We start from the raw sequence: 14112 nt of genomic DNA on the forward strand, positions 1-14112 counted from the left end.
TCATTTCTCACTTGAATTACAGGAATTATATATTCAAATTTCTAGAGCTTCACCTTTAATTAAAGATGCCAAAATTTGCCTTTCACAGATGCTGAACAAACTGTCCTGTAATTACCTGGGTTTGCTCTGTCTCCCCTTATTACTTACTCTCCAGTCCTCCATCCAGCATACATGCAATCTTAGTACAATAAAACAGAAAATGCTGGAAGTACTCAGCAGGCCAGGCAGCATCTGTGGAGAGAGATAGAATTAATGTTTCAGGTCAATGACCAGTCACAGACCTGGAGCGTTAACTCTATTTCTCTCCACAGGCGCTGCCTCACCTGCTGAGCATTTCCAGTTTTTTCTGATTTCATTTCAAATTTTCAACATTCACAGTATTTTGCTTTTGCACTCTTAGTACAACCTGAAATTTCACTTCTCAGTCCTTTGCTGTCTCTTCCCCATTTCCTTCACATTTCTCAGATTTATTCCATTGCACCCTGACACATTGCCCTCTATTAGCATAACAAACTTCTAAAATCTTTAGTTTAATTATTACATTATTTCTCATCCAAGTTTTAGCCAATTGAGGATTTACCTTTGCCAGTATTCTTTTCCATCATAAACCCTTACGTAATTACTTTTTTTATTCTTTCACGGGATGTGTGCATTGCTGGAAAGGTCAGCATGTGTTGCCAATCCCTAATTGCCCTTGAAAAGGTGGTGGTGAGCTGCCTTCTTGAATCGCTGCAGTCGCTGTGGTGTAGGTACACCCACAGTGCTGTTAGGGAGGGAGTTCCAGGATTTTGACCCAGCGACAGAAAAGGAGTGACGATAGATTTCCAAGTCAAGATGGTGAGTGGCTTGGAGGTGAACTTACAGTTGGTGGTGTTCCCATCCATCTCCTTTGTCCTTCCAGGTAGAAGAGGTCATGGGTTTGGAATGTGTTTGGAAGACACTTTGTGAGATGTTGTAGTACATCTTGTAGATGGTGCACACTGCTGCAACTGTGCATTGGTGGTGGAGGGTGTGAATGTTTACAGTGGTAAATCAAGCGGGTTGCTTGGTCCTGGATGATGTCCAGCTTCTTGAGTGTTTTTGGAGCCACACTCATTCAGGCAAGTGGAGAGCATACCATTACAATCCTAATTTGTATCTTATAGATGGTGGACAAGCTTTGTGGAGACAGGAGGTAAGCTACTCACCGCAGAATTCCCAGCCACTGATCTGCTCTTGTAACTACTGTACTTACATGCTGGTCCAGTTCAGTTTCTGGTCAATGATAACCCTCAGGATGTTGATAATGTGGGATTCAGTAATGGTATTGCCTTTGAATATCAAAAGGAGATGGTTGTTGGAGATGTTCGTTGCCTGGCACTTAGGTGGCAAGTAACATTTGTGCTACACATCAGCCGAAGCCTGGATAATGTCCAGGTCTTGCTGCATTTGGACATGGACTGCTTCAGCATCCGAGGAGTAGTGAATGGTGCTGAACATTGTGTAATCATCAGTGGACATCCCCACTTCTGACCTCATGTTGGAGGGAAGGTAATTGATGAAGCAGCTGAAGATGATCAGGCTGAAGACACTAACCTGAGGAACTCCTGCAGTGGTGTCCTGGAGCCGAGATGACTGACCTCCTTCAACCATAACCATCTTCCTTTGTGCTTGGTATGACTCCAAGCAGCGTAGAGTTTTCCCCCTGATTACCATTGACTCCAGTTTTGCTAGGGCTCCTTGATGCCACATTCGGTCAAATGCAGCCTTAATGTCAAAGGCAGTCACTCTCACCTCAGCTCGCATCCTTACAATTTCCTGTTAACCTTTCTCCTTGCATTCAACAATTATCTTTATTGATTTATTTGTAGAATAATTTACTGTTCCTTTTTAATTTTTCACCTTGCATCCCTTGTTCTTCTCTTAACACTTTGCCTTATTTTCTTGTATTCTCTCTCATTTTGATTAGACCTATGTACTCACATATCATTTCTTTACCTATATATCATATCTATATACCCTATATATCAGACCTGTATACCTATATATCATACCTATACTTATATATCGGACGTATATTCCTATATACCATACCTATTTACCTTTTTATCACACCTAAACCTATATCAGATTGATATACCTATACATATATATCAGGCCTATATATCAGACCTATATGCTTACATTCCATACCTATATATCAGACCTATATACTTATATACCTTATCTATATATTGTTCCTCTACCTATATATCATATCTAGGATGGAATCGTCTCAGGTTTGAACTATGTGTGGTAGCAGGCGGGAAAAACATTTCTTTACCCACTGGCTGCAATGGCCGGTTTTTGTGCCGTATCGTCCCATTCCTGCCTTATTAGTTATGCAGCCACAGGAAACGTGTGTCTTGCTGGCAAGCAGTTTATGATTTTCCCGTCACACCGTTATCTCACCGCTTCCTCACTCAGAGTGCCATATTTAAATTGCAGCCATGTGCACATTCCTCAATGCTTGCAGTGGAGGACTGCTCTGGTGAAGACACAACCCCAAAAGCCAAGAAGACTGCAGCTTCCGATTCAGTGATGCATCCCTGGGACGCCTTCTGGATGTGGTGGAGGCCGGCCATGATGCCCTCTACCCTTGCTCTGGCCGCAGGAGGCCCATCAGTCTCACCACTCCAGCTTCGGAGGTGGTGGCAGAGGTGGTCAGTGCCAACGCTGCACATGAGGTCGACTATCCAGTGCAGATAATGGATGAATGATCTCATCCGTGCCGCCAGGGCAAGGCAACCATCTCATTACCCTAAACTCACACACTCACAAGGCCATCACACATTCACTGGCATCTCACTCACTGCCAGCTCAAGGGACATCACCACTTACTCTCTCACACACACACACACCCTCACATCTCCATCTGGCCTCATCTCCTCTGGAGAATGCCTCCTCAGCCCTCAACCTTGAGGCCACTTGCACAGATCAACATGTGCCCCCCACACACACCATGGGATATCCTCTTTCCCCAGTACAGCCCTCACCCCGTAGCCTCTTCCCTTGCCTGAGGCCACTTCTCCCCCTTCCCCAAGCAAGCCCTAGCCCTGCAGCTGTTGAAAAGCTTACAGCTGATCTGGACGGTAGTGACCTGCCCGTGAGCCCCTCTGAAAGTGATGTGGTGCTGTCTGTGAAGCCTGGAGCTGATGACCGCTGCTTGAAGCAAGATCAGCAAACAAACCTCGAGGTCCCCAGTGAAGAGCAGCTCGCCAGGTGCATGTTGCTTATGTACAGTTGTGAAACACGTCAGCGTTCCTGGATGATCCAGTGAGGGGGGGATGGTTCTGGTGAGCAGGGCTTATAATAGGATGCTAAAGCATTGAAATTAGGCTCCTGACATGCGGGGCGGGAAGCACGTTCCGCCATTGACAGGCAGTGTAGACAATCGCAAACTGGGTTCACAACGGCATGAAACCCATTTTTGGCCTTCTCGTCACATTGTAACCCCACGTCCGCCATGACGCCCAACATCATTGGGGTCGGAATTACATAGATATCAGACCAATGTATCTTTATATCAGGTCGATATACCTATATATCATTACCTTCTTTTAAATTCATTCAAAGGATGTGGGCGTCACTGGCTGAGCCAGCATTTATTGCCCATTCCTAGTTGCCCTTGAGAAGGTGGTGGTGAGCTGTCTTCTTGAACCGCTGCAGTCTGTGTGGTGTAGGTACACCCACAGTGCTGTTAGGGAGGGAGTTCCAGAATTTTGACCCAGCGACAGTGAAGAAACGGCGATATATTTCTAAGTGAGGAAAGTGAATGTCTTGGAAAGGAACTTGCAAGTGGTGATGTCCTTTGTATCTGTTGCCCTTGTCCACTTAGATGTAGTAGTTGTGGGGTTGGAAGGTGCTGTCGAAGGAGCCTTGGGGAGTTCTTGTAGTGCATCTTGTAGGTGGTCCACACTGCTGCTACTGTCCATCAGTGGTGGAGGGAGTGAATGTTTATGGATGGGGTGCCAATCAAGTGGGCTGCTTTGTCCTGGATGGTGTCAAGCTTCTTGAGTATTTTTAGAGCCAGGCAAGGGGAGAGTATTCCATCACACTCCTGATTTTTCTCTTGTAGATGGTGGACAGGCTTTGGGGAATCAGGAGGTGAATTATTTGCCACAGGATTCCTAGCCCCTGACCTGCTCTTGTAGACACAGTATTTATATGGCTAGTCCAGTTTCTAGTCAGTAAATGGGAACTCCCAGGATGTAGGTAGAGGAGAGTTTAGCGATGGTAATGTGATTGAACATCAAGGGGCGATGGTTAGATTCTCTCCTGTTAGAGATGGTCATTACCTGACATTTCTGTGGCACAAATGTTATTTGCCTGGGTATTGTCCAGGTCTTGCTGCCTTTGGACATGGACTGCTTCGTATCTGAGGAGTTGCAAATGGTGCTGAACATTGTGCAATCATCAGTGAACATCCCCGCGTCTGACCTCATGATGGAGGGAAGGTCATTGATGAAGCAGCTGAAGATAGTTGGGTCTAGGACACTACCCTGAGGAATTCCTGCAGTGATGTCCTAGAGCTGAGGTGATTGACCTCCAGTAACCACAACCATCTTCCTTTGTGCTAGGTGTGACCCCAAGCAGCGGAGAGTTTTCCCCCAATCAAATTCCCCCATTGATTCCAGTTTTGCTAGGGCTCCTTGATGCTGCCAAATTCTGTCTTGATATTAAGGGCACCTTTACCTATACCTATATATCATACCAATTCCTACATATCAGGTTGATATATATATATATCATACCTATACCTACATATCAGACCGATATACCTATATATATCTGTATCTACAGCTGGCCTTACAAACATGGGAACCAAAGAAATTGATATTCATCCATGTAACCTTGAAACTTGAAGCCATCTCCTTTATAATGGCATCTATTTATTCAGAATATTTGCAGTTTACTATTGACGATATCCCTGTCTTGGTCTACAGTGCTGTGTTTATCAGAGAGTGTCAGAATGTGGATATAATTGATTGCTGCATAGTTTCTCGAGTTTGGTATTAACCTAGTCACAATATATGTGATGCTTTTACAATTTTAACATGGGTGTACAACATTGTTTAACTGTGAAACTTGGAAACGTTTCAAGCAGGAAGTTGCTGCAATCAGCAGAAGCCCTTTTTGTCAGACTAATAGATCCAGATTTCACCTGGCTTGGGCTAAGGAGCTTGTATACACAGGCCTACATTTTATATACCAGGCCTTTGGCACTGGCTTTCACGGTAAAACTGGCTACCAGAGAGACATCAGCTCACAAAGGATACTGGTTCACAAGTGGGCACTGGTTCACATCTGGGCACCAGTTCTGTTGCCTGAGTTCTAACTCACCCACCACTCCTTGTTTGTCGTCCTACACTGGCTCCCAGATAAGATTTTAAAATTCTCATCCTTGTGTCCAAATCCCTCCATGGCCTTGCCTCTCTGTAACCTCCTCTATGCCATTGACCCTCAGGTATCTGTGGCCCTCTTGAGAATTTCAGATTCTAATCATTCCACCACAGGTGGCTGTGCCTTCAGCTTCCGGGAACTCTGGAATTCCTTCCATAAACCCCTCAGCCCCTCTTTCATCCTATAAGCTGCTCCTTGAATCCTATCTCTTTGATCAAGCTTTTGGGTCATCTTCCTGAATATCTCCTTGCATACACCAGTGTCAAATGTTGCTTTATAACCCTCCTGTGAAGCATTTGGGGTGTTTTATTATGTTAAAGTCAGTCAGCAACATCCAGGCTTTATAAATCTATTCCAGCCTTGTGAGAGTCGGGTTCTCTATGGAACCTTCTACAGGTCCAAGAGGAAGAGGGACAGGGATCCAGACAGTAACCCATTTGTTAACCTCCAGCCAAAGGACTATGTCCAGGATTTTCCAGCCCCATCGTGGCGGGACCCACCATGGGAGATTTGACAGCTTAGCCAAAAATCCATTGACTTTCGGAGGGACTGGATAATCCTGACGGTGGTGGGGGTGGAAAATCCCACGCCATGTGACATATATGGCGTCTCATTCACTCACATTAATTTTTAGTCTTTATTGTCTTGACTTTTAAAAAGAAAACTTCACATTTTAGATGATTGGAATGGGTCCATCTCCATTTTCATTAGTTTTTCCCCCATTCTTATCGTTAAATAGATATTAATTTTCCCAATTCACCCCCAGTTAACCCTTGGCTACCTCCAGGCGACAATACAAACCATTCCTTGATGGTTGCTACCTGCTCCATCATCTCTGCCAGTGTTGTTGTGTGGCAGCCACTCAGAGTAACTTGAGCTGATTCACTTGCTCTATTTTTCTCTCCCTGGTTGTAGGTGTTGCCTCCTTCCCTGGAGATGATTCTCTAATTAACAGTTCAGTGTGTTGAGTTTTAGTGTAGAAGCTGCTTCCTACTGTTCCCTCACGAAATACCCAACAATTTCAAGCTCTTTCAGTAGCTCATATGTAGACCCATCAAGAGAAATCTCTTTTGTTTTAAACAATCAGTTGGCCCTTTTCCTGAAGGAGTGCTGGATACACCCAGTGGATTGGGAGTTTCCAGCTCCAAGCAGGTAAATGAGCAGGTTGGGTTTATGCCAAGTGCTGACCTTTACTTGGCAAGGTGAGAGCATTGCATCATTGAGATGCAAAAAGAACAGCAAAGGATTAACCAAGACATTCGTTTGAATCTGGCGAGTACCTTCTTACACAACCGAGAAATGTAATGTATAGGCAAGGAGACAATAGAATCAAAGTGAATGGCATGTGCCCTGATCCATGAACCCACAGCAAAGCCTTCAATGTGGCCCATGTGGGGGTTACCAGAATTGACTCAACTCCTGAAACTCAAATCCACGCAGAGTTATAGAGATTAAAGCCGACATCACAAGGAGAACTAGACTAAGCTCATCCCAATTTCCCACTCAACATTAGCATGAATTATTTGGGTAATTATTCCCCTCCTAGCCATAATGGCAGATCTAGGTCTGATGATGGCTGTCATGAAGATCTGATTCGTGGCATCAAACTTCCCAAAGCCTCAACTCAGCAAGTGAGCAACTAAATCATTTAGACTGGGATGGTACAAGGATCAAATTCTGTTGTGTGATCTCAAGCAGGCAGTGCTCAGTGTCCCTGATTTAGAGAAGTGAAAATTGCCACTCCCGATTGCTATCCAGTGATTCGTGCTGGAACAGTGGCCATCTGGTGAGGACAAGATTGGGCACAACCTGTTAGAACTGTGTGGAAAATGGTGGTTTGGCCAAGAAGCCAGGCATCACAAGAGAATAAATGTTCTTTTTTTATTATTTGTTCATGGGAAGTGGGCATCACTGACAAGACCAACATTTATTGCCCATCCCTAGTTGCCCTTGAGAAGGTGGTGGTGAGCTGCCTTCTTGAACCGCTGCAGTCCATGTAGTGTAGGTACACCCACAGTGCTGTTAGGAAGTGAGTTCCAGGAGTTTTACCCAGTGACAGTGAATGAACGGTGATATATTTCCAAGTCAGGATGGTGAGTGACTTGGAGGGTAACCTCCAGGTGGTGATGTTCCCATCTCTTTGTTGCCCTGGTTCTTCTCGGTGGCACAGATCACGGGTTTGGAAGGTGCTGTTTAAGGAGCCTTGGTGAATTCCTGCAGTGCATCTTGTAGATGGTACATGCTGCTGCTACTGTGCATCAGTGGTGGAGGGAGCGAATGTTTGTGGATGTGGTGCCAATCAAGTGGACTGCTTTGTCCTGGATGGTGTCAAGCTTCTTGAATGTTGTTGGAGCTGCACTCATCCAGGCAAGTGGAGAGTATTCCATCACATTCCTGACTTGTGCCTTGGAGATGGTGGACAGGCTTTGGGGAGTCAGGAGGTGAGTTACTTGCATCAGGAGATGATTTTGAAGGGTTGACTGGGCCTGGTTTGCCTTTGTTGTTTCCAATGGCTAGGGTGGTGCCGGGTGGTCGGTCCATTCTTTTTTCTTTTTAGACTCTTTTTGTAGCAGCCTGATACAACTACAGCCTAGACCATTTCAGAGGGAGGTTTAAAGTCTGGAATCACATGGAAGCCAGATGGAGAAGGTTGGCAGATTTCCTTTGCTAAAGGACAATAGTGAAGCAGGTGAGGTTTTTAAACAATATGGTAGTTTCATGGTCACCATTACTGAGACAGGCTTTTTATTTCAGAGTTATTTAGTTCACTTAATTTCAATTCCCAGCTGCCATGATAGGGCTTGAACTCATTTCCCTGGAATATTCTTCCACACTTCTGGATTATAAACTGGTAACATAACCAATGTGCCACCATTCCATTCAGATTGCCCTGGTAGAGTAAATGTGACCCATTGTCTTGTTTCAGTGGAGTGTCATGACTTGATGTCATTGCATCAAAGTCTTTTCCCTGTCTTGGGAATGATACATTTAATGTTAGTGTAAATACATCTTGAATGCTCCTGTAATAGTGGTTGTGTTGTTGATCTGCAGAAACCCAGCCTTCTCTCTGGAGCAAGACAGATGTCACACAGTGGCTAAAATGGGCAGAGAGAGAATATTCCCTGTGCTACATTGAGGAAAACAAGTTTGAAATGAATGGAAAGGCCCTCTGTCTGCTTACCAAGGATGACTTCCGGTACCGTTCTCCCAGTTCAGGTAAGAACCACTCAGTGTTTCATTGGGAATTTGTTGCAACATAAGCTTAGGATATAGCATGCATATGCAAAAAGTAGCACAGTGTACCAGTCTGGGATATATCAGGTATATGTTGAAAGTAGCACAGTGCACCAGTCTGGGATATATTGGGTATATGGGGAAAAGAGATCCTTGTACCAGTCTGGGATGTATTGGGTATATGCAGAAAGTAGTGCAGTGTACCAGTCTGGGATATATTGGGTAAGAGGGGAAAAGAGATCCATGTACCAGTCTGGGATATATCGGCTATATGCGGAAAGTAGCACATTGTACCAATCTGGGATATATTGGGCATTTGGGCAAAAGGATCACATTGTACCAGTCTGGGATATATCAGGAATATGCGGAAAGTAGGACAGTGTACCAGTCTGGGATTTATTGGGTATATGGGGAAAGGAGTTCCATGTACCAATCTCAGATGTATTGGGTATGTGCAGAAAGCAACACAGTGTATCAATCAGGGATATATTGGGTATATGGAAAAAGGATCACATTGTACCAGTCTGGGGTATATTGGGAATATGCAGAAAGTAGTTCAGTGTACCAGCCCAGTATATACTGGGTATATGGGAAAAGCATCACAGTGTTCCAGTCTGGAATATATTGGGGTATACAGGGAAAGCAGCACAGAGTACCAGTCTGAAACATATTGGATATTTGGGGAAAGGAGATCTGTGTACCAGTCTGGGGTATGCAGAAAGTAGCACAGTTTACCAGTCTGGGCTATATGATGTATATAGGGAAAGGAGATCCACATACCAGTGTGGGATATATTGGGTATATGCAGACAGTAGCACAGTGTACCTGTCTGGGATATGTCAGGAATATGGGGACAACAGTTCTGTGTACCAGACAGGGATTTGACAATAATGATTCTCTGAAAGCAGCTCAAAGTACTTCACAGAGGAATAAAAAACAACAAACCAAAGAAGCTGAAATTCCAGAGTTTGGCGCTGGCTATTGAAAATACAATCACTGGCATTGGGGTTGCATGAGAGACCAGCTATAGGAGCTGGGAGTTCAGGGGTGGGAAGGGGTATGGGTTGGGGTAGGAGAGGGTTGCATTATATCACTGGAGAAAGTTAAAGAGCCAGGGGCATAACCATGGAAGGATTTAAACACAAGGATGAAAATTTTAAGCTTGAGGCATGGCGTACTAAGAGCCAATGTTGGGCAGTGAAAGCAGGGGTGATGGTAAGCCAAACTTAGTGTGAGTTAAGATGCAGGCAAGTGGAAGATGAGAGGCTGCCCGGAAGAACTTTGGAATAGTTGAGGTTGGAGGTGACTAAAGCATGAATGAATATTTCAGAGGCAGATGGTCTGAGGCAGAGGTGGAAACAGTAACAATATTATAGAGACGGATGGAGGTAGGCTTTGTAATGCAGAGGATTATGGGGTTTGAAGTCAGTTTGAGTTAAATAGGATGCCAACATTACAAGCAGCTTGGTTGAATCCAAGAGCGTGGCTGGAGAGGGGGAAGGAATTTGTGAGGACCTACACTATGGTTTTGGACTTATCAGTGCTTAACTGGAAGAAACTGCAGCTCATCCAATGTCGGACAAGCAGCCTAACAACACAGAGAAAGTGGAGGGGTTGTGAGTGGTAATGGAGAGGTAGCACAGGGTCACATCAGTGTAGTATGGAAGCTGATTCATGCCTGATGATGTTGCCAAGGTGGAACATGTAGGTGAGGAAAAAGAGGGGGATCCTTGGTAGACTTCCAAGGTGACCTAATCTGGTTAAGAGTAGGATCTGGTAATTGCAGTCCCACAAAGGTAGACAATTCAGGAGGATGATGTGATTGGCTATTGACAGGCTGAAGAGATTGCCAAGAACAAGTGGAGATAATGAGTCGAATTTTCCGTCCCTGTTGGAATCGGGTGTCAGGCGTGAGTGGACAATATGGCGGGAAGGCTGAAAATTGATTTCACGACATTGTGAAGCCAGTTTGCAAATGTCCGCTCCATCCATCAATGGTGGGTCACATTTCCCGCCGCTGGACATCGGGAATGTCATTTCAATATATCTGCATATCATTATAAGCCCTGCTCATCTGAATCATCCCCCATACTGGATCATCCGAGCATCACGCCAATGTGTTTCACAACAGCATATATAGGTGTGCATCTGGCAAGCTGAACTTCAAGGGGAACTCTCAGGTGAGTGCTCACTAATGTTGTGCAGTGTTTCTGAGGGTCGCCTGTTTGACTTCAAGGTTGAATTCAAACGAGGGCACAGGCAAGTCGCTTTTTCCCAGCTGGGTTACAGGTGGTGCCAGCGCAAGGGCTTCACTGTGTCTGAGGTGAGTTTGTGGGGGGGGGTGCGCAAGGGCTTCACTGTGTCTGTGATGAATTTGTGGAGGGGGGTGCGCAAGGACTTCTCTGTGTCTGAGGTGAATTTGTGGGGAGGGTGCGCAAGGGCTTCACTGTGTCTGAGGTGAATTTGTGGGGGGGGTGTGCCAAGGGCTTCACTATGTCTGAGGTGAGTTTGTGGGGGGGGGTGCGCAAGGCTTCATTGTGTCTGAGGTGAGTTTGTGGGGGGGCGGTGCGCAAGGGCTTCTCTGTGTCTGAGGTGAGTTTGTGGGGGGGGTGCGCAAGGGCTTCATTGTGTCTGATGTGAGTTTGTTGGGGGGTTGCGCAAGGGCTTCTCTGTGTCTGAGGTGAGTTTGTTGGGGGGGCTGCGCAAAGGCTTCACTGTCTGAGGTGAGTTTGGGGGGGGCGGTGCGCAAAGGCTTCACTGTGTCTAAGATGAGTTTTGTGGGGGGCGCAAGGGCTTCACTGTTTGAGGCAAGTTTGGGGGGGCGCAAGGGCTTCACTGTGTCTGAGACGAGTTTGAGTGGGGTGCGCAAAGACTTCACTGTGTCGGAAGCGAGTTGGGAGGGAGAACTGCTGCACTGTGATTGAGGAGAGTTGGGGTTGGAAGGGCTGCACTGTTATTGAGGCGAGCTGGGGAGAGTGGGGCAAGGCTGCATGGTCTGATGTTAGTGCACAAGCACATGCGGTGGAGGTGGGGAGGGAAGCAGCCACGCATTAGGGAACCTGTATAAAGTGACCATTCCCTTGCAGCTGAGACAGTTCAGGCACAGCCACACTGACATGCTTACAATTGGGCCTCTAGCTTATCTGTCCACTCAAGCAATGCAGAGGCATGAAAGTGCCACCAATTGCTCCAGAGCTTTTCACCCCTTGGGCACAGACTGCAAACTAATGAGCGTTTTAGTGGACTGCAGAACAATTGGACGACTGGGCACATTGTACAATCTCTTTGCTAAAGCTGGTCATGGAGCAGTCACTGGTGGAGGTGCTCACAGCTCCTTGCAATGTCATCAACCTGGTTTGGACCAGTCTCCCCCATGGTTCAAGCTAACAGTGCAGCCTTGCAGTGTGGGTTAGGAGAATGCCTGTGCCTGAGCTGAGAGCACAGCATGCAGTCCAGTGGGCAAAGCTGCTGCCAATCGGTCAGGTGGAGTGGGGCGGAGGTGGGTAAGGTTTCGGGCAGCCATGAAGTGCGCTGAACTCTGGTCATTCAAGTGGTGGCCAGCACTCTCCAGGAAGCATTAGGAGGTCTTCAGACTTAACAGACTTAGTATATCCAATGCTAACCCATATGTCTCTCTCTTTCATCCTGTAGGAGGAGTACATCAGGAGCATGGAGCCTGGTGACCTGGCTGTGTGCCTCATGGCTTACAGAGAGCGGAGATGAAGGAGAAGATAGTGACGGAGGAGCAGCACCCTCAGGAAGAAGAGGGCTCCCGCACATGCCACTGAAGATCCACAGCGAGCTGTTGCTGGTTGGTGCCTAGTTAGACACAGGGTCTATAGATGTTACATATCATTTCTGCAGATGTGCAAGAACCAGTGTCGCTGAAGACTGCATGTCCAGGGAACTGGTCGGTCACATCTGCCACCTGCTGCAGGATTTGGCACCACGGGGACATGGAGGGCATCCACTGCCAGTAGCTGTGAAAGTGACCGTGGCGCTCAATTTCTACACAAGTGACTCCTTTCAGGGCTCCACAGGTGACAAGCCTCCACCCACAAATACATCCATGAGGTCACGGATGCCATCTTCACAAAGGCATACAAGTTAGTGCATTTCGCCTGGGATCAGGAAAGCCAGGAAGCAAGAGCGCTGGGATTTGCCCAGATCTCAGGTGCATGGTGTCATCGATTGCACTATGTGGTGCTCAGATCTCAGTGGCAACAAGTGGTTGACCCGTAAGGGTTTCCATTCGCTGAATGTGCAGCTGATGTGCGACCACCACAAATGCATCTTGCAGGTCTGCACATGATTCCCAGGGACTGTCCATGACTCCTACATTCTCAGTAGATCTCAGATCCCTGGTGTCTTCCAGGGCCCACAGAAGCTGCAGGGATGGCTCCTTGGGGACAAGGTCTACCCACAGAGGCCGTGGCTGGTGACACCCGTGTGGCGGCCTCAGACTGCAGCAGAGCGAAGGTATAATGAGGCTCATGCTGCAACTCACAACTTGGTGGAGTAAACCATCGGGATGCTGAAGATGCAGTTCCAAAGCCTGGACCGGTCTGGTGGAGCCTGCAATACAGTCCACAGAGGGTGTCACGCATCATCATCACTTGCTGCGCCCATTACAACCTGGCACTACAACGGGGAGAGGTGCTGGCTGAAGAGGAGGTAGAGGAGCTGCACATCTCCTCCAATGAGGTGGGCATCAATGGGGATGAGGGAGGGGAGGTCCTCGGAGGCAACAATGAAGGCAATGAGGCCATTGCACTGGCCAGACAAGGCAGGCGTGCTCAGGAGGCCCTCATAGCTGCTAGATTCATAGAGAATGATGACGACATGCAGTGAGGAGACACTATAGATCCTCACATTGCATCCATGAGTATTTGACTTTGGTCTGGCTGATGGCAGCGCACATACCCTCTGTGATAATGCTCATGTCATGGAGACACAGTGGATGCCCATAATTCCTACATTCCAGGAGGATGATGACAACATGCAGTGGGGACACTCCACAGACCCTCACATAGCTTACATGAATGTCTGTCTCCTGTCTGGCTGATGGCAGATCGATTGCGCTCTGTGAACAGGGTCATATCATGGAGATGCAGTGGTAAAACTTTAGCTTGTCCTGATCCTATGACATCCTTTGTGAGCCGAACCCCTCAGGACCACACTGTCATCAGACACAGGTGCTGATGAGATGGGGGTGGGGGGGGGTCAGCCCCAACTCAAAGTTGCTGGGAGCACAGAGAGAATGATGGAACTCTGTGCCGCCAGCCCAGGACATTCTGGCAGCAATGATAAGCCCCATTGAGGTGCAGATATTACTAATGTGTCTAGTGACAGTGAAGGTGCATCATCAGTGTGCTGGGAGGGTTGCACAAAGCACAGAGAAGTGGCCCTGGACTGAGACACCTGCCTTTATCTTGTGCAGAAAGGTTTCACATCTGA

At 46.9% G+C, this 14112-nt stretch overlaps 1 protein-coding gene across 5 annotated transcripts in view; it reads left to right on the forward strand.

Moving 5' to 3' along the window:
* etv7 (ETS variant transcription factor 7) overlaps positions 1-14112 on the forward strand; it is a 284939-nt gene that overhangs the window by 27645 nt on the left and 243182 nt on the right. For all 5 annotated transcript variants that reach the window (XM_041195797.1, XM_041195794.1, XM_041195799.1 and 2 more), the window contains exon 3: positions 8473-8637. In XM_041195797.1, coding sequence (XP_041051731.1) covers positions 8473-8637 — 165 coding nt within the window. The remainder of the gene's footprint in view (positions 1-8472; positions 8638-14112) is intronic.

The sequence above is a fragment of the Carcharodon carcharias genome, chromosome 9, assembly GCF_017639515.1.
Source record: "Carcharodon carcharias isolate sCarCar2 chromosome 9, sCarCar2.pri, whole genome shotgun sequence".
In the NCBI taxonomy this organism is placed as follows: domain Eukaryota; kingdom Metazoa; phylum Chordata; class Chondrichthyes; order Lamniformes; family Lamnidae; genus Carcharodon; species Carcharodon carcharias.